General features: G+C 35.8%; 1 protein-coding gene across 3 annotated transcripts in view; it reads right to left on the minus strand.

Annotated features, from left to right (window-relative positions):
- DIAPH2 (diaphanous related formin 2) overlaps nucleotides 1–21,582 on the minus strand; it is a 244,533-nt gene that overhangs the window by 207,396 nt on the left and 15,555 nt on the right. Inside the window, exons 2-10 of one of the 3 annotated variants that reach the window (XM_037407807.1) lie at nucleotides 17,525–17,557; nucleotides 14,966–15,142; nucleotides 13,406–13,510; nucleotides 9,045–9,065; nucleotides 3,978–4,117; nucleotides 3,588–3,662; nucleotides 3,433–3,502; nucleotides 1,971–2,107; nucleotides 917–1,025 (exon numbers count right to left, since the gene is read on the minus strand). In XM_037407807.1, coding sequence (XP_037263704.1) covers nucleotides 917–1,025; nucleotides 1,971–2,107; nucleotides 3,433–3,502; nucleotides 3,588–3,662; nucleotides 3,978–4,117; nucleotides 9,045–9,065; nucleotides 13,406–13,510; nucleotides 14,966–15,142; nucleotides 17,525–17,557 — 867 coding nt within the window. The remainder of the gene's footprint in view (nucleotides 1–916; nucleotides 1,026–1,970; nucleotides 2,108–3,432; nucleotides 3,503–3,587; nucleotides 3,663–3,977; nucleotides 4,118–9,044; nucleotides 9,066–13,405; nucleotides 13,511–14,965; nucleotides 15,143–17,524; nucleotides 17,558–21,582) is intronic. The other 2 variants (XM_037407809.1, XM_037407808.1) reach the window with 2 other exon arrangements.

The raw sequence follows: 21,582 nt of genomic DNA on the forward strand, positions 1-21,582 counted from the left end.
GCACTAGTGGCTGATGACAGGCAGGTGTCAAAGACACATCAAGGAATGCACAGTTCTTCTGTATTTTAATACGATCTATGCTTATCTATTTCGTCATTCAGTAATATTACAAAAAAGTGAACTACACTGGAAGTATATGCCTGCCACAGGTACTTTAAACAGCAAGATACTTGAAGTGTGTGCTCACTTAAGGCATTCCAGTTGTAGTTCTAATTAAACTGAAATACTTCAAGAGCACAACACAATTTTGTTTTGTCTTTTTACAAATGCATTACTTCGATGGAATCAGGTCAAAGCCACCGGTACAGGAGTTTTTGCTTACTTTGGGTGAGGCAAGATTGGGAAGAAAGAGGGTGTTTAAACAAGCGATGCAACTTAAGGATACTTTTTCAGGCTCCTTCCCTAAAGCCAGGGGACATACAGGGAGCACTGCCTCCCAGCTCCTTAAACTCCAGCTTCCTCAGGGCTCCAGTAACAATAACTAAAACATTTTGGGGGCAGACTGAGAGCTCGAATTTTATTGGTCCATTAAACCACATAAAACTCCCGGTCAAGAAGATAAAGTAGTGAGAAAGATAATAAAATGCTTTCACAGGCTTATGCCTTGAGCGCTACATCTGGCATCCAAGAAAAGGAGTATGACTGTTTATCCTCTTTTTATTAAGGCCAAGACTTTTTATTTCTATGCTTGGGACAATTAAGGGAGTTTCTTGCTTTCATACCGTGAAAAATTAGAAAATCTAGTATCAGCAAGCTACTTCCATTTATTTTTCTTCTTTTACTGAACACTGGAGTAATACCACTAAAATATTTTGCTGGTAAATAATTTCAAGATCATAAACTGATACACAGTTTTCCAGTATCTTAGATCATTTCTTAATTATTATTAAGCATCAAAAAAAAGTAGTAAACCCACCTGCAGCTGTAAGAACTCATGGTTTTCCAGTCCTTCAACGATCTGAGAAAAACGTTCCCTATTGTGCCTTTCAGCAGCAGTTGTTATAGCACCTAAAAGCTTGTCCAGACTAAGAGAAAGATAAACTGTCAAAAACCACACCACAGCCAACTTTTTCCTTATAAAGATACTGAGCCCACTATTTACACAACTCCAGACTTCACTGCGCTGAAGAGAAACTGAATGCATTTATCTACACTTACCTATATGAAATCGAAAACCAACCAAGAACCAAGTGTCAAAAATATCTACAAGATTAACGTTGAATTAAAAAAAAAAAAGGTGAATGAATTTCTATGTTATTGTGACATTCAGCTAAGAAACAACCAGTCAGGAGGGGTGGCGGGGGGTGTGTGTGTGTGGAATCACTACCTTTGCAAGACTGTGCACTTGGTGCTAGCTAATATTTTAATATTTAGGAGTTCTAATAAATAGTCTTTTCAGAAATTATAATGGTTTTATCTATTTCTTGCATAGAAGACATGAAGTTTGCCATTTTTAATCTTCAGTAAACTAAGACCCTCAATAACTCAAAGTAAACGCGTGCCAAATATCTTTGTTTTAAAAAGGCCCACGAGCATGTGTTACGTAACTCTATCACTTGAACTACTCAAAACTTCAGCTATAAACGTAAGCTTTTTGCCCTGTCAAATCTGTTATGTTTAGGCAGAAAGGTGATATTTTTCAAAAATCCATACATGTATTTATTGCTATACTATTACCTTCAAAACTAATGAAAGATCTTAACATGTGGTGTCAAATTAGCACTTTTCAAATTTAATCAAATTCACCTCCCCTCCTCTGGGGACGTGTCCCTACCCCAGCCCCCCCACAGGCTCAGTAGCAGATTAATATTGGATTAATGTATCAAAAAAGGTGAAAGTCTCTTCATTTTAACATTAAGAAAGTAAAGACTTCACAGGTTATGTTGTTTCATTGACAAGTTCTCACCTGTGTCCAAACTGACAATTCATGAACATGAAAACAAAATAATCTGTTTCGGTATCTTACTTACATATTTTCCTCTCCAACAATGCAGATAGCAGAAAGTATTTTCACTGTTTCAGTCATCATGTGTGGTTGCTTTGGATCAATTGCTCTTGATAACAACAAGAGACTTCTTTCATCTCCTAAAATCCTTTGCAATCCGTACTTAAAGAAATAAAAAGTTTACAGTGAAAAGATAGTATTTGCTTTGAATACTCATAGTCACCTTTGGGCTTCAGATCCTCAGGAATCCTCACACGACTCCCCCCCATATGAAGTCTAGCAATACTCTACTAAGACCTTCTGGCTATTACCACTGGGGGACACAAGTCAGTCTTTCCAACCTTACATTTGAGGCTTTCACCTAAGGAAAAGTCAGTTCCTAAGCAAGATATCATAAACTTCTAAAATCAGGTATCCACCAGAAGACAAATCCATTTTTATTTGCTATCTATATCTGAAACACCTCAACAGCGTAAAAAATTCATTCATTTTTTTCCCCCATAATTGTAACAAGTGCTGGTTAAGTCAGTATTTTCCACACACTGGCTAACAGAGGTTGAAATTCTTTTTTAAACAACTATTTCTTTTATTGTCTATTCTATTTTACCTTCTGTACATATAAACTTGTACACATTAACATTTATTTTAAAGTAGCATTATTTTCCATTTTCATTAACTACAGGATAGTTGGTAAATCAGGTATTTGTTTCAAGTTATGATCTAATTGTAGCAATAGCAGGGGGGAAGCATGCAACCATTTAAGTTTACTTTTCCCACTTCAGACAAGCTATTCTTTGAGATTTTACTAAACTGAGTAACAGTAGCTAAAAGTAACTTTAATGCACAGTTATATTTGCTACAGTGGGGGGAAGAATTAATCACTATAACACTTTAGATTTTGCTATGAATAAAGAAAAATTACAAGTTTAACAGACCAACTTCTAGAAAGAATAATTCCACTTTGTGAACTGGAAGAACCCATATCAGAAACAAGTTTAATACAGCTTAAACTAGACTGAAGTTTTATCTTTTACCTGCTGCCTACCAACTTAATAACTGTAGCTATTAGCTAAAGATACTAAGTCATACTGAATTTAAAATCAGGTGAAGAATACATTATATTAACAAAAACAATTATGTATTGAAAATTAATTTTAGCAAGAAATAATTTACTTTCAATTTCAAAAGCAAATAATTCCAAATTCACTTACGTTAAATTCACACTATCACCCTGTCTGCAAATTATTTTGTTAACTATTACTGATTTTTGGAAGCAAAACTAAAAAAAAAAATGCATATTCAGAAAGGCTTATGAACAAGACTCTCAACAACAAGTTACGCTACATTTAAGACCTACATTTCCAGAGTCAGCAGACACTGGATATACCAGCTTTCTTTCTTTTTCTGAGATTCAACATGCTACAGAGATCTTGAAGTCAACAATAAACAATCAGGCTAGAAGTATTTGAATTGAAAATATCTCTTACTTTATTGTTCATAAATGCTCTGAGGCACTGAATAAGTTTATGTTGATTCTTCTTATCAATACTTTCTTGCCTTCAAAGGGAGAGGAAAATAACATAAGTACAAACGATCTTCACAAGGTCCCCCAGCCCTCCCTTCAAATGATCCGAGTCCTTACTGTTTCTTGTCCAGAAGCTTTTCCAATACATCCAACAGAAGTCCAAGGCCTTCGTGCCCAAAATTGTTAACCCAGCTGGAAAAAGGAAGAAAAAAAACATAAAACTTGCAAAGTTATGTCTCCAGTACTGCTTGTACATCTCTATAGACACTGCTTTAAGTCTCAAGTTGTTGAAAACCTGTGTGAAAGGCAGAAGACAGTGCAGACAGCTAAAAACATTTCACTCATCCTTTTCCAATGCTGAGAACTACTTTACCAAACCAACAAGCATTACTCTAATGACCCTGGTTTGGGGGGGGCAGGGCGGACACAGACGACAACACTCACACAACTCTCTATTGCTTCACAAAAACAGCATGCTTAAAAAGTACAGCAGAAATTATTACTTACCTGACTGGATTACTGGTTAGAGACACTCTCAAAGATTCTAGACAATTAAGAAGCTTTTCCTCTGAAATGCCAGATCGCAATTCATGAATATATTCTTGCGAGGACAGTGTGCATTCATGTTTGCTGTTTTTCAGTCCACCCTATCACAGAAGACAAAATGCTGCCTGATGTTATACTGATCATAGTAGCATTTCGATGACAACACTTAACACCAGTATTTCCATGTGAGTTTTAAAAATCACTGTTTTCCCTGTATAACTAAGAACACCTGACTATATAACTAACTATAAAACTTTATAATGAAGAACTAACTACAAGGTATTTCAGTATTATAATATCCAATAGTCAGTTTTTAGAGCTGTAGTATTCAAACCTGTAAACAATACACAAAACATTTTGCCGAAGGGTGCAACTAATCTTTTGTACAGCTCTGACAAGTTGCAGAACAGGAGGCTTATCTCAGAAGAGTGGTTATGATTAATATGCAGTTCGTAAAACTCCTTAGCTCTAAACGGTCTGTTGAAGGGAACCTGATAAAGATGTCATGGGTTAAAGGCACTATATGAAGAAGTGCCTGACCTAGAACAGGATTTTTAAGTATTTGGGTTTAATTATATCAGGAACTTCTCTGACTACTGTAATCTTCTATTTGTCTCACTTTTAAAAAGCTACCCTTCTTATGAAGTTTCTGGTTTGTTCTTTTCAAATTCTTACCATTCATTTTCCAAACATGACACTAAGTATGACTGTGACAAAATGACTTGTCTACATTTAAGTTAACGAATTTGACCTACGTACATTCCATATTAATGCACATAACAGAACTAAGTAAATGTTCACAATATACCTTCAGATTGGTTGTCCTCACCTCGACAAAACAAAAACCTGACACAGATTGTGAATTCATTAAGACAACAGTGTCCTCTGGACCATGTCAACTGTGAAGATAATTCTTGCTGACACGTGTAGCACCTTTGGCTGGACCACACATGCCAGTTACACATCAAAGGACCAAGACAGACAAAGTAAATAGGATACTGAAGGAACTACAATTTGTCATGATCAACTTCCTAAACTAAGAGATGCTCTTCCACCAAAGGAAAAAGAATTAAAAATAGGTGAGGTTATCTTTATAAGAGTATGAACTGACTTCAAATGAGGTATGTATATTAGCATATATATTAAAAATCACCATAGTTCAGAAAGATCATCACTCTGAAAGACCATAAGGTAAAAAACTGGAAAACAGGAACAGCTTTATGCCATTTATTGCATTGAATGGAAGCAAAAAAAAAATTGTATGTGTAACTAATGTACACCATCTACACAATATTGGATAGAGTTTTTGTCATTTCAGACAACAATCTTTCCCCAAACCCTAAAAGTAAAAGCAGAGAACAGAAGCACTCCTGGAAGCCATAAAATCTGTGGAGATAATGGCAACTTCATTACATTGTCATTACATGTTAAACTAGACCCTGAAATGCACTCTAGAATACAAAATATATTTGGTTTTCCGAAAAGATTATTTCCTGTGGGTTAGCCCTTCCACTGTAGTCTGCTGCAAGCTCCAGAAAAAGATGAAACATTTAAGGTCTTTGCTACAATTTCTTTCACATTTAAACCAAGGTGTGCTCTTGCTGTGTCCTTTTTCTATACATCAAGAACATTAGTGAGGACCCTCTCCTCTGCCTAGCCCCTTGTTTTCAGAAGATTTACGACTCCCTCAATAACAGTTAAAATAGATGAAAAGTTAGAGTAATTCACAGCATGATATCCTAAGACTCCCTACCATGCCTTATAGGACAGGTATACTTCATTGTTTCTATGACTAAGCATCTTTAACTGCATAGCAATAAAGAATCATCTCCCCTTCCTTTCTTCCTCTGCCTCTTCAAAACACACCGTCACTAAAGATGTCTCATAAAAATCCGTTCTCAAAAACTTTCACCCAAATACTCCAGTTCAGGCCAGAGAGTTCTCAGTTTAACAGGATGACTTTCTGTTCTCTTCTACAATCAACTGCTCAGTCTTAACTCACTCTTACATACAGCCATGCTAACTGGAAATAGCACCTGGTTGTAGCACTCTTTTCTTTCCCTGTACAAAGACAGATTGTTTGGAATACCATGCTATGCCTTTGCATGGATAAGATTTTAATATATACGTTTATTATTTACTTTGAGATACAAGGTCTCAGTGAAAGATACGCTTTACGTGAGAACATCTAATAAGACTAAGGTAAAAGCCAAGTACAAAGAAACTCTGAGGGTTAGATCCCACACCAGAACTTTCAGAGATCAAATAAATGCTTAAGATCAAAAATCTTAGAAATTAATTTATGATCACTCACCTTCACAGTATAACAATTAAGGCATAGAATTATTTACTCACTACAACTCAAATGAGAGCCTGGACCACACATTTAAAAATCCTTCTTTGATGAAGTTAGAAGCAATGACTTTTTAGTGAAAATCTAAGCTTAAGGGAAATCCTAAAAATCTCTGGAGAAAACTCAAGTATATAAAAGAAAACCCAGTTTGCTTTCCCATAAAGGAGATAAATCCAATCAATTCAAATCTGTGTGTAGGACACATTTCAGGGTTTAAGAACAACAGTGACAGAGAGACAGGACAGACACCCTACAACGCAAGATACAGTGAAAAACAAACTTAAGCACAGTTTTCTCTCTACCCAACTTCTTTTTTAAAAAAATATTCAGAAAACCAAGCAACAATTAAATATTTTAGAGATTTCAGTTTATCTTACTCCACTTTGACTCCAGGTGATTTGAAAGTTGTTAGCTGGACAAAGAAATTCCTCGCCCAGTACCTTACTCGGCAAATGTCCAGCTTTATACTACTCAGATGCGCCACCAGAGAGAGGTGTGTAAACGACCTTGAGAACCAGTATCTAAGAAAATAGGCAAGCAAAGGCATTTTACCCTCCATGGGGAAATAAGCAGATAGAATACCTACTCGGTAAAGAACTGTGGAGCACACCTGAACCAAATGGATTGGCTGTAACAGTTAATACACAAGATCAGGAAACCTGCACAAACTACTCCTCTTTGAGGCACCAGACAACTCACACCTCATTAGCAGGTACTTTTTCCCTCACTAATGACTAACTGAAGAGTTTTTGCACACTCTATTAATACAATTCTGTTTCTATCATAAGGAAGGAAACTGGTATATTTTAATTAGAGTATAATAACAAAGTTAGATAAGACAAGTTGTTTGGATGATGTGGTGGTTTTTTCCTTTGTTTTTAGGAAAGCAATAAAAGCATTTTCAATGATTTTTTTAAACTACGTATACTCTAGTTGTTGCACACGTGACTTGGAAAAGCAGTATCCTTCTTCAGCCTATGAGGAAACACTATCAGCTCCTGGACTACAAATTGGAAGTCTAAACAATTTGTATCCACTTCACCCTGTAGATATTAGCCAAACTCATTAATTCAACCCATTAAAAACAGAACTAAAAAGCTAATCCTACTTTAGACAGCTACATTAATGCTTTACAGATAAAAACAAGATGTGTAGCTGCCATTTCAATGCAATTATCACTATCTATAAAGGCAAGGAAAGGTTACTTTGCAGGCAGCTAAAATAGAGAAGTGGGCACCAGTACTTCATATCACAAGTAAAACTCAAGTAAGTTAAAGCTCTAAACTCCCCATTAACAGGCAAGCCTCTTCTCTGCAAGAGTCACTACAAGCCAACAGTACCATAATTCTTCTCCTCCCTAACCACAGTACATCTACAGATCTTCAGGAAAGTAACCACAGATGCCGCCAAATCCAATCAACTCCCAAAGGATAAATCCTATGGAAATATACACTGAGAAGAAGCACACCAAGATGCATGCATTCTTCAAGCAGTAATACGCAGAAGCCATACTGTAAGAGCAGCATTTCTTATTTTACTATTTTGCAAGTTATCTGTGCAAAAACATGCCTGTAATGCATAACTATGCTTGATCTCCATCAGACCCTGAATTAAAATGCATGGGGAAGAAAACAGTTATTACAGAGTTTCTCCACTACCCATAGTGCATATACCAGCTTTCTCTATAAAATCATCTCTGCACAATGCAGCTGTTCAGGCTAATTCGTATCATAAAGAAATTAGATGGCAGCAGGAATTATTTGAAACTGGTTTTAATGCACCAAACTGGAGAATTCATGATCTCTCCCCTCAGAAAACAAATACTTTATTTAAATACCTTCCCTGTGCTTACGTATTTTCTCAAATAGCTTTAAGAACCAGTACTGCGTACAAAATTTAAAAGTACTGGTGAATACAGGCAGAAGTCTGTTTAAAGACCACTAAATAAAACAAAGCCAACAGCAATTTCTTTATCCCTATGCACTATATCCTTATATACCTAAGTACATCTTGAAGTAGTGATTACAGTTTTAAGACATAGGTTGTTCTTTATTATTTTTATGACAAAATATAAGTACTGAATATGACCTAAGTCTCAAATATTTTTTTTATAAAAAATGGCAAATTTCAATCATGACAACATAAAATGTAGTTGAGCAATTAATTAGACATGTTATGCTGTGAGTGATCTCATCTTATGCTTATTGACCTTCTGAATCCTCTACATTAATCTCATTCTCACACTGATACCCAGCAGCTGACATATCCACAACTATAAATACTAACAATTAAGACATGAAAAAAATCCATGTCTAAACAGAATGAAGACAAACACTGTAAATTTAAAGATTTGAGTGATTGCCTTCAATAAAAAGCAAGGCAACCCTATATTCTATTTGTTGCTCACAATGAACAGATGAGTTCCTAGCAAGTCTGAAGTATACGGACATAGATTCCTGGAAACTTGAAAACAGATCCCTCAAATATGCAATCAATGATCTTATACTGTAAGATAACTATGACTGAGGTAGTTGATAATTATTTTGATAAAACAAGGATTCAGTTATGGACGCTGACCTTTTAAATCCAAAACAAAAAGTAAGAATAGTCCAGCCTAATTTTAAAACTGGAAGTGTATTCATAAGAAAAAACAAAACTATCATGTTCATACTCACCGGAACTTTACTTCCGACTATCTGCATGCAGTTGTCAGCCAAGAGAGGTTATTGTGTAAAAAAGATAATAATAATACATAAATAAACACAGCAAAGTACTTAGTAGGATGTAGCATCACACAAATTTTTCAGTGTTTATTCATTAGTAGTAGTTACATTATTTTATTACTTTATCAAACTGTTTAAGAGTTACAGCTTCTCAACAGGAAAGCATTTCTACTGTAGGAGAAATAACTTTCAATTCTTATATTCCACTGCTGAACCATCAGTATTTTACACAATTACAAAAAAATAACTAAATACCTGGCTTGGTATCTTGAAAGATTAAGATATGCCAGTTTGTTAAAATTATCAGGTCAGTTATTTTATAAACGACACCAAGAAAGCTACATTAAAAACTAATGGCATACTGACTTCCTTGTACATGTAACAACTTCATTTGTTATGAAGCTTTTCATCTATCTAGATGATGTCATCACTGAATTTAATAAAGTTTTTGTAATAAAAAACATAGCCTACAGTTATAAATCTAACTTGCATTTCAGAAAATCTCATGCGGCATTTTTCTTCAACTGCTCAGTATGGATGCTTTTAATTACATGGATAATTAAACAGTGATTTTCAGAGTGACATCTTGTCTTCTTTACCATAGAACAGCATCTCTGCATATTCATGACCCAGAATTTGACTTTAGACAGAAGAAACTCTGCAGTAAGGCAGCACTCTCTGCCCTGTTCTACCACTTTGCACAAATGACCATGTTCCTGCGAACACCAGGACTATGGACTTTGGCTTGAATATTTGTAGGCCTTTCATCGTCAGCTCTTTGCTGTAATCTGATAGCTGCCAGTTTCTTGAATAACTACTTTCATCTGATTAAGAGCTTGAGACAGTATGATTTTGTTCCATGATCTGAATTTGGTTGTATATGTTCAGCCTGCACCTTCTTCATTTTCTACCCTTATCTCTTCCACTGCTTTTCCAGGAAGCCTTTCAGAAGACAGAAGTCCCTGCAAGTCTTTCACAACCACCCCTTCTGCCCTCTTCCTGATCAAGCTTCCTCTAGAAGTACAAGATGGGACCGTCACCACCAGACAATCTCTTTTCCTAATTTACTGCCGCCTTCTCTCGCCAATGTTCGACTTGTACAATATGGCATGAGATGTCACTAAGTTCTGTTCTGAAACGGAATTCTGAGCCTTCACCATTTCCCCATTTTCCATGGTCAATCTTTCTCTTCAAGTGAGAGAAGGAATTGGAAGCACAATTAATCACTTTACATAAAAACATGCATCCTGTTGGCTTCTGTACTTCCTCCATCCCCCAAGGGAAAGGAAAGCTGCTTCTCACCGATTGAAAATCAAGGTTTCTTTCTCAGAACTCTGAAGACAGTACAGTGTTTCAGAAAAGCATGGTCAACACACTGCAGATGGCACACAAGGCAGAGAAAATGAAGCACCAAATTTAAAAATAATTTGGTTAAGATAGGATCAGCAAACAAGAGCAGTGTTTTTAAATGAGAGGAGAGAGCTCAAGTCTAACTAAAACAAACATTAAATGAACCAGAAGAAAAGTGACATCAACTGTTAAGTGTGTTTCGTGAGCTCTGAGCAGAATAAAAGGCCCAAGGATTTCCAGTATAAAAGAGGAAAAGATTTGAACAATTATCTATGACCAAAGAAGAAGGTAATACATTTTAAGAAAAATCATTTTGAATGCCATCAGCATTTTCATGGAAGACAATCCTGAAGATGGCCTGAAGAAAAGAAAGCCTGACAATTCATGATGCAGTAAGAATTGGTTAAGGCTTGAATTCAACTACACAGAATAGTAGTTTAACCAAACAGAAGACAAAATTAACAATGAAAATGAGGCTTTGCTTTATTGCAAAGTCCCAATCAACATTTTAAAATTGACCACATTATATATTTTTTAAATTGCTTAGGATGCTATCTATTTAAAAGCTAATTTAGGGTAACACGCTACAGAAGCATCATTTCTGAACAACCTGAAATTATTCCATTCAAATGCTGTGATGCAATTGCAAGAAGGACTTACTGAAGCACACAAGCTTTGATATGAGCCCTTTTTTCATTAGGAAAAATATTTTGCATATGTATAAAACATCCATGCTGGCGCCAACTGAAGTTTAAAGCGCACATCCATGTATGAGGACATTTCAGGATTTTTTTTATTTATCTTTATATTTTAGTACATTTTGGCAAACATATCCCCAGTTCTGTTAAGTTGCCCATGCTACAGCGCATACGGTGGCAGTAACGCAATCTGTTAAATTTTTTAGCAGTTAGACATGCAATGGTAGCCATGCTTTCCTTACTCAGCTGCAAGATTATGCTACCTTAGGCAGCTACATTTCCGTACCAGCATACATGAGAGATCACTGCTGTCCAATTACTTTTTGGGAAAGAACTGCAACTACTTCCACTGTGAAAGTTTCTACTACTTCAATAAATTATTTTTGCTTACTAAGAGAAATCAGACATTTAACACTGATCATCAAGTGAAGATAAAAAAACTTACAACACATTATCAATCGTTCCCAATGATAGTCTAGGCAAAGTATATTAACAGGAAATTTCATAATATTCACTGCCTAAGCTTTGAATAATTCTCCAATAAGTTGATGTTTAGCTACACTATGCTTTAAGTGCTGGATTCTTTCCAGGACAGACTAAACAACTGTGGATTTTGTTTAAGATGAACTCATGCAGGAACATCACTTCTCTCAGAAATGTAAATCACATCATAATACAACTTCTTCCTTCCACTAAAGTTTATAATGTTTAATGCAAAGCATTTGCGTTTAATAATTGCATGTCACTGTAATTTTAATTTTGTGAAATCTAACTCTGCAGAGCTGATTCTGAAGGTTAAAAGAAAGACAAGTCAGATGCAGAAGTCCATGCTTATAGTTTCATTAGGCAGACACCAACATAATCTTATTTGCTGGTTTATTTCACTAAGAAAGAGATTATTATTTAACACTATCTGTATTCAGCACTCAGACTCAGCTCTGCAGAACTTCTAGCAGTGCTGCCATTATGTACTTGAACAATTTTTCCACACATAGTCTTCATTTGCAGTAACCTTATAGTGCACACAATAAGTGTGGGGGGAAAAATGACATTCAACCTAATTTCCAAATAAAATTATACGCATTTTATTGAAGAACTATGCTGATAGCAAATTTTATCACTTGAAGCATACTACTGCCCCTTGGATACACAAAGTTAGCCCTACCACCATTTCTCCCTAAAACTGCAATACATTCAATTCCTCAGAATTCACTACTAGCTTCTTTAAAATTCTTTATACAACAGTGGCACAGAGCGGGACAAAACCTATTTCTAGTGAAATCTTAACACTGTATTTTTATATATATATACACACACATGTAATGTTTAATCCAATCCAACATTCACGAGTTTTTGTGGCATATTCTCCTTTTACATGAGAACTATATTGGCTATAGCCAAGTTCTAACACAAACATTACTGTTGTATTTTATAACTAATTACTACTAATAGTCGCAATGCAGGAAATAAGTGGCACCTCTTCACTATTTGAAACTGTGTTTCTCCATCCCAACAAAAGCTGGGGCATCCAGTCATTCTCCTATATTTCTGGCACCCCAGAACAGACAGACTTCAACAATTCTGCTTGAAAGATCCAGCAACTAAGTGTAATCAATCAATGTAAGTGCAGGGAATGATCAACATGAATGAAAGGCCTCTATATTTCTACTCAAAATATAATTTTAAACTCATTTTAAGACCATTTTTTCACTAAAGGAATCATTTTATCTGCCTTCAGAACATTTCTTAGCAGACTATTTAACCCAGTCTTCAAGCCAGCTACAGTACTCAACACACCCAAATTAAGCTAAAATACTGACTTTACTTCAATTTTAAATACTTTCAGTATTTTGATTCCCCGCTTCTAACACTGCAAATTGTACATCTAGTATGCATGTCATTAATTGAACCATATAGTCATGCTGTCTTTTCCAATAACTTTTGGTAGGTACCAAAAATGTCTAGATTAATTGCACAGAAATATGCTCAGGTTCCACCCATTACTCTACATCATTGGATTTGCAAATTTTTATAGTTTAGAAGAAAGCATCAAGTTTTCACATTGCCTGACAGCTGAAATACCAATTAACCCTTCAGATGAAGCTCCAAGCATTTAGAAGTGTATTATTGAGTACATATTTATTACTTTTTTTCCTGCTACTCCTAGAAGATGAATCCGGACAAAAAAATTTTCTAAATTTCAAGCTTGATGCTCACAAAGCTAAGCTTCTTACTTTCATCTGTCTTGGAGAAGTGACTACTTACAGATTTGGCAGTTGCAGAAATGTACTGGACAACCATTTCACGTTTTGTGGTCAAGTCTTTATCTCTTAAAGGAGCTTTACGTTCTTCATTTAGATTCATGTCCTCCTGTAAAGAAACAGACCACACAACATCAAGATTCTATTTCATGGATTTTATTAGTCTTTGCTATTTTTATACTCCTTTTCTTAAACAAACGGCTCATTTTTAAACAAACAGAGGTGATTTTCTCCAGCTTATCAGCTTTTGTTTGATTCTGAGCTACCCAATTTTCTCATTTAATTCTGTCACTGCAAGTGTTTCCTGTTTTCAAGACTTAGCCAAAATCATATATACATCGAGTAGTTACCATTAGTGAAATCTGGCTCAAGAAATAAAACTAGAGGATAAAGCCAAAAATTCTTGTGAACTTCCTGTGTTCTTTGTAAAAATCTTATCAGAACGGACACTATTATTGCACTATTCAATCAGAAGCCTGTTATTACATACTTTATTAGCTTGTGGCAGGCGTAGATGCGAATGTGTTCTGATGTATTTGAAAACAAACCTAAAATTCCAAATATTATGCTAGATTAATAAAAAAACCCCAAAAAATATAAATGCCTGTTTCAACTTAGTAACTGACTAAATGCAACATGTAGTCATTACAAATCATGACTACTCTTGCCATTAGAAGTCAAAGTAAATTCACAGTAGCTACTAAAACCAGTAAATGTTACTGTAATAACTTACTAACAGCTTTTTCAAAAAAATTACTCCTCTCTGGAAGACAGACCTATCATCTGTTTCAAACATTACACTTCAAAAAGTTAAAAATTAATCCCTTCACCTAACAAGCAAATCAAGCAAACTTAGATTAACACTTACCCGATCTTTCAAAAGAGATTCACAACTTCAGTGAGCAGACTAAAGCTACACAATGAAACAGGACGGTTCTTAGGCCATACTGACTGCATGGAATTTTAACGAATGACACAGAAAACAGTATTTCTAACAATACTCAGCTGCATTTCCTGATACTTCACCCACCAACAATGTGCACAGCAGGATTAATACACAGCTACTTCAAAAGTTTGTTTCTTTACTACTAATAGAAAAACTTGCTTGCAAGTAGAATCGCAAACCTTGACAAGTGATCCTAAGACAGAAAATATTCAAGACCATACAAAAAAAAAAAATCAGCTTTCCATACATTAAGATTTTTGTAATGAAAATTATTATTTTCCAAAGGTATTTACTTAAGTTTATTAAAACCTGTCCATCAGCAGTATCTAACTACTGCAACTAAGCTCAACAGAGTTTATCTTAAAGAAGCAGTCAACAGTTTAATATTTTTATTTTCTGCTTTTTTTTGTTTGTAGAAGTAGACCAAGTAATTTAAACTTACATAATACTAGTGTTCTATGAGTTACTCAATTCTTTATGTGCCAATTTAAACAGATTTGTCAGGCCTATGCTATAGTTCATACTTCCAAAATTATTTTACAGTGTCTTAATTTGTTTTCATGTTGGCATTTAGTATATAATAGTTATTTTCAAATATAGTGTAGCACATCATCTTACCATCATTTTTTCAAACAGATCCATAACTTCTTTTTCTGATAAGTTCATGCAACGCTCATCAACAAGTGCCTGGGCAAGTGGGATTTCACTTATAGAAGGCTGAGAGTCAATAGGATGCTGAATGAGAGGTTTCTCTTTTTTCACTGCTGATTTTCTGAAGCTTGTTATTCTGTCACGCTGCAAAGACATCCATTTAAAAATAAGCAGAAATAGGAAAGCAGCCAATTACATGGCAGTAATACACACATTTTTTAGTTAATCCAAGCAGCAGAGTTAAAACTCAAACTGAACTGTAAGTAAAAATACTCTAATATTCAGAGATTGCTTTTAATAGGAAGACAAAAACATTTAAGGTAAATACATGACAGGTCACAAGCAAAAGGGATATAACTATTTCTCACAGTTTCTTAAGTATGCCATCTATGTTAAACTCTAAGCATTTCAAAATCTTGAGTTCATCTTCTCACATTACTCCCTAATTATCCTGATAGTGAATAAATATGGTACCACAAAGGTAATGTCCAAGCGTTCCTTCACCTGAAGAGCTATAAGTCTTTGGAGGACAACTGAAAAAGCCAGCGTTGGGAAGGAGGTACTCACAAGTTCATCAGGCTTATAAAAAAATCCTGCTAAAGTAAAATAAAGTTTGTAGAGGAATTAATGCTCCAAGTTTAGTTCACAATTCCTTGAAGTGTTTTTGAGTACAGACTCCTGAAATTAGTGCATAATTTTAAAAAGCCAGGTAATGGTTACTCACATAGAGGCAGCCATCCATAGTTAAACACACATAACAGACATTAGTGACAGCATATCATACAGTCTGCAATGACGCTTCACTGGTTAAGGCTGACTTGTTTTATGCCTTACACCAAACCCCCCACCTTTTTTTTTTTTTCTTAAAGCATGCTTACTCAGTTAATTTGTTAATATTGGAAAAAAACAACAAGAGCACCTTCCTTATAAGGCCATTTATTACTGTATTATTAATATATAACTATTCTGAATAAAGGCAGAATTTTTTAATAATATTGTCTTTAACAAGATATATATTTTATACTCATTTTTATAACATTATGTCTGTAACGATTTTTCTAAATTAACTGTTTGCATCAACAAATACTAACGTATTTGTTTCAGGCACTGAACAGCCTTATGAAGATGTGCTTTCATGTAACAGCAGCTTACGTAGGTTTACCAGTCTCATTCATAGCAGTTATTGCAATCTTTATGAAGGCATGTCAATCAAAATTTTATTTCCTATAGTTACACAACCTCTGTGAAGTTGTGAAGACTTTAATGGAGTATTTCTTTTATAGGAAATCTGGATTCATTTAGTGTTCATTCAGTCCAGTCAGGAGTGGAGACTTCTGACTGTTGCAGAACATGGCGAAGAAATACTCTTCCTTTTTTCAATTGTTTTGTTTCTTTTTATTGGCTTGTTTTGTTGTTGTTTTTTGAGATCCTACAAGACCACCTTAAAGTTTTGAAGGGAAAGTAATCCTAGATAAGCTGCATGCCCTTTGAATTTCTTTGGAGTTTTTTTGGTTTGTTTGTGTTTTTGAGAGGAGGGGATTGGGGCTGGGTTTTCTTCTTCCTTAGAAATCTTAGTTTTGTGGACAGAAACACATTGCTTACAAGGATACTGTTAACATAGTTGACAAGATTACTACTTTAATCCTATTTTTTCCTTATTAGAATAGTTTACATCACACTTTCTGAAACTAAAATTAGGGCATAGCCTATTGAAAGGGCCAAAGGTAGGACATAGTGCCTGAAAGGCAGTACCCAAAATTAGCCAATATACTGAATGCAGTGTTACTGTTCACATACATTAAAATGTGCGTTCAGCAGTCACCAAAAAAAGAAGTCATTTAAGATCAATTTCATTGTACTGTGATCTGTTTCAAATATACCTTATTAACAACAAATTTATTTAATCCCAATGCAATGATGAGATCACTTTCAAGTCATAAATCAATCTTCTACATGATTATTTGGTACAATTTCTTCATTTCAGACATGTAAGTGATAATGAACTAAGTGGCTGGTGCAGCTTAACTAATATATACAGAAAACAGAAGTTTCTAATTTTGCTTGTCAATTTTGATACAAGTTTCTGTAAAAATACAACAGTTTTCAAAGTATTTGGAATTATAAAGTTAGTGCTACTGAATAAAAACTTATTTGACATACAGTACATACTTATTACACATAACACTTCCAGTTGAATCATGCGGCAACTAACTCCACAAGAGCCACTGCAGATCCTTTACTTGAAAAAGGTCAAGAAAAGTAGCACTTGAACTGTTGAGTAAGTTTCATCACATCCACAGTATTACTGAAGTGTAAAGAATGTGGTTAAAGCTTCTTCAAACAGATATCATAAATTACTGTTCTTCAACTGAGTTACAAATTATGCTCTTTAGGAACAGTAACTCAATTTTCTGAAATCTAATGCTTAATATCCTTATAAAAATGTGTTACATAGTCCACATTTGGAGTAAAACAGCATGCAGCATGGAGTTACCATTGCAAATTAAGATGTTACAAAGACCTTACCACATCATCTGCCAAAGTTTTTATTTGAATATTCTATTAAAAAAAAAAACAAAAACAACACACACACAAATCAAAGAAAAAAAGACAGCGTTACCTACTTTTTCAGAATAAGGAAGTCTGTATTTCATGTATTCTAACACTAAAAGGCACTTGAAATTTCAGGAAGTCTTGTAGCAAAACTGCAGCTAATAGGGCATGAAATCTACAGTGTTTCATATGAAAAATGCTTGCATCCTATTTCACCTTGGTTTTTGACTATTTAACTCATGAATGCAAAACCTGTATAGCTCTAGCACCCCCAATATTTCACACACACACACACAAAAAAAAAAAAAAAAGCAGAATCTCTTAGAAAGCTTTCCAACACAAATATGGACTTATGGACTTCAAACAGTCAGCAGATAACTATATGACACTCTCAGTTTTGACAGTTTTTGAGACTCAGTTGAGTAGAATTTCCTGTGCCCTAGCTTCTTAGGTCTTCTGCCAATTTCTCCTTAAGACCAAATAATTTGATTTCTTACATGAACTGCCTAAAGCCAGTGTACTGATGATGCACAAACCAAACCCCACTGTATCTCCCTTCCTAGTATACTCTCACTTTTTCCTTAACAGTAGTAAAATCCTGCTGACAAAGATGACCAACATTACCTTTTTATTCATGGACAAAAAAGCAATTTGTATTACATACCAGTATCAACCATCATATCAAGGAATCATTTCATTAATAAACACTGCTCAATAAATTTGGAAGTCTATACAAATAGCGGAGGATATATCAAGGTGGGAAGGAGGAGCAATGTGTTCATACTTTAAGCATTGAGAGGTATCCAGGACAGTGTGGTTGACTGACCCTGGCTGGTAGGTCAGTCCCCAACCCAGCCACTCGCTCATTCCCTGGCAGGGGGATCAGGGAGACAATCAGAAGTGCAGAAGCAAGAAAAACTCATGGGTTGAGATAAAGACATTTTAACAAATGAAGGGGAAAAAAAGATAAAAAGAAACAGATGATGCTGAAGCCATCACTCACCACCATCAGATCAATACCTACACAGCCTCTGAGCAACTGCTACTTTAGAAAAAACACTTCCTTCCCACCCCACCCCCTGTTTTATTGCTGAGCATGTCTTTGTAGTATGGAGTATCTCTTTGGTCAGTTTAGGTCACCTGTCCTGGCTGTGTCCCTTCCCAACCTCTGGCCCACCCCCTCCTACTCTTGGGTCATGGTGAGCACTGGAAGAATAGAAACAGGGAATCATCCAGGTTGAAAGAGACCTCTGAGATCAAGTCCACCATTAACAAAGGATTGCCAAATCCATGACTAAACCTAAGCACCAAAACTACGCATTTCTTTAAACACCTCCAGGGAAGGTGATTCTACCACCTCCCTAGGCAGCCTGTTCCAATGTTTGACCACCCTTTCAGGGAAAAAATTTTTCCTACTACCCAATCTAACCCTCCCCTGGAGCAGCTTGAGGCCTTTTCCTCCTGTCCTCTCACTTGTTATGTGAGTATAGCTGTAGAGAGCAATAAGGTCCCCCCGCCGAGCCTCCTCTTCTTTAGGCTAAAGAACTCCAATTCCCTCAGCTGCTGCTCATAAGACTTGTGCTTCAGACCCTCCACCACCTCCACTGCCCGTCTCTGGACACCTCTACTCCACACCTCTACGTTCCTCTTAAAGCAAAGGGCCCAAAACTGAATGCAGTATTCGAGATGCAACCTCACCAGTGTTAAGTACAGGGGGACGATCACTGCCCTTGTCCTGCTGGCCACAAGAAACAGTAAGCCTTAAGACTGGGTAAGCACTGTTCAGCAAAAGCTAAAGCACTGGTGTTTTATCAGCACTGTTTTGGTCATAAATCTACACCACAGAACCATATGGGCTGCTATGAAGAAAATTATCTCCATCTCAGCCTGACCCAGTGCAGACATCTAAGATAAAATCTTCTCTTGCTATTCCAGATGTTGACACCAACCCTTCAGCTTCTTAACTGCTGTATCTAAAACGTCTTCCTTACAACTACACCTCTCCTGTATTTTTGTTACCTGGACTTATTATGGAATTAAAAAAGAAAGTAATACTCCACCCTTGAAATCAGATCTAATATGTCATTACTCTTGTAAACAAACCTTTTCTTTTTAGTGGAGCTTATCCAGAAAGAAGTCCAAATGAAGTAAAGCCTAACCATGACTGGAAGCCAGAGACCTATGCAAGCAAGAAGTCTGAAAACTCTGTATCCGTTTTAGTCTAGATGTACTAGAAACATCCCCCCTCCCCTCCAACTTCGTCTCATTTAAGCACTGCCAGTCTCTCCCAGAACCTGGAACAGGATAACCTACTCTATCTCTACATTTATATTGCATTTGTCACTCAAATACCTCTGGGCAAAATACAGAATACTAAAGCAAGATTCCACACAGCATTTTTTTCAGACATCTCAAGCGCACTTCCCAGATCTCCTTATAGTGCACAAACTACATTGCTGCCAGTAGCTACTCAAGATAAGCAACATATTTAACAGGTAGAAGAGAAACTGCAGGCAGCTGGAGGCAGAGGCAAGGCAGTTATGTACCTGCAGATTCTCACTGACATGCAATTTTGACAGACTCTTATACTAACAAAGAAATCACACTTCCAGTCTGATTTAAGACTGTAAGCCAAAAGTAGTTTACCTCCCCAGGAGGAAGTTTAAGATAGCACACTTTTTGTTGTCAGCTCCTCTAGCATTATTCTCTATGCCATCTGTAAGACAGTCAGAACACAAGAAGATGAAATCAACCCTTTCCTAGGTTGTTAAAGACATCATTCCCTCATTTTAGAAGCAGACCAAAGCCAAAGGTTTTGCAAAAATCTCTATGATAAAACATTTGCAAATACGGGAAATCAAATTAGTATTTATATGTAAAAACACACATGCAATTTAAGACAGCTCTCCTAGGTTTTAATATCAATGCATACCATGGAACCTCTTCAACTCCCATATGAAAGAACTATTTCCTACTGATTTACTTAATTCTTCACTTAGAAGACTTCAGTGGCAGAGCTTCCCCCTCTCAAATGTAGTCTTTCTAGTCCATCACTACTTTTAAATACCACTTTGTTTACTCCTCCTAATTTTAGTTTACTCTAAGTATCCCATTACTTGTGTATGTACTGACAGATCATGAAAATAAGGCACACAAAAATCATTGCATGTACTAATGCAACTGCATCACACTACTCATCTTAAAAGGTCAGTCTCAGTCATGTTAATATTCAGTGTAACTGAAATCTTGCATGTAAGAACAGTAGACAGATTTCCACCGTAATTTGCTGTATTTATTGATACCAAAATCACTATTTCCTCATACAAGCTCAGTTCAGGCTCCTACAATAACAATTCCAACATTCAAAGAACTTAAAGACTTGAGATTATTGCATTAACTTTCATCACAAAACTCACAGCAAGTCTTTTCTTTAAATCTTTTTCTCATTTATGTGTTAATAAAACCTTCCAGATCACTTGAGCTGGCCATGAATTGTAAATTAAAATGCATTTACATGGGTTGAATAACCTTTCCATTATATTTAAGTATTACTTTGCCACTTTCTTGTTACTCTAGACTTGCTTCCACCACAAAAACAAAATCAAAAGCAGCCCACAGTTTACCACATGTATAATGAAACAATGATCAGCTGGCTAACTTCTAAACTTAACAGCAATTTTAACTCCACTGCACACTGCTCAGGCAAATCGCGGTGCACTGCAACACCCCACTTCTGCACACAGACTAAGCTTCAGGTAACAGCTCCAACTGCTACTAGCAATCCTAATTTTCTAAGAGTAATAAATGGAAATGAGACCTTCTCATAACTTTCTTGGTTTTAAATTGGGATGATACAACTCTCCTAAAATTTACCTGGACTTCAACACCTCCAAAAGACATTGTAAACTTTGCTCAAGAATAAGTGTTTTTTAACTAGCTGCAAATAAATTTGCATAAAACCAGGAAAGGGGTAACATCCTGTATGAATACCTGAACAAAGGGAATTTAAAGGGACAAAAACCCAAAACTGA

Source organism: Falco rusticolus, chromosome 14 (assembly GCF_015220075.1).
Source record: "Falco rusticolus isolate bFalRus1 chromosome 14, bFalRus1.pri, whole genome shotgun sequence".
NCBI classification, from domain to species: Eukaryota; Metazoa; Chordata; class Aves; order Falconiformes; family Falconidae; genus Falco; species Falco rusticolus.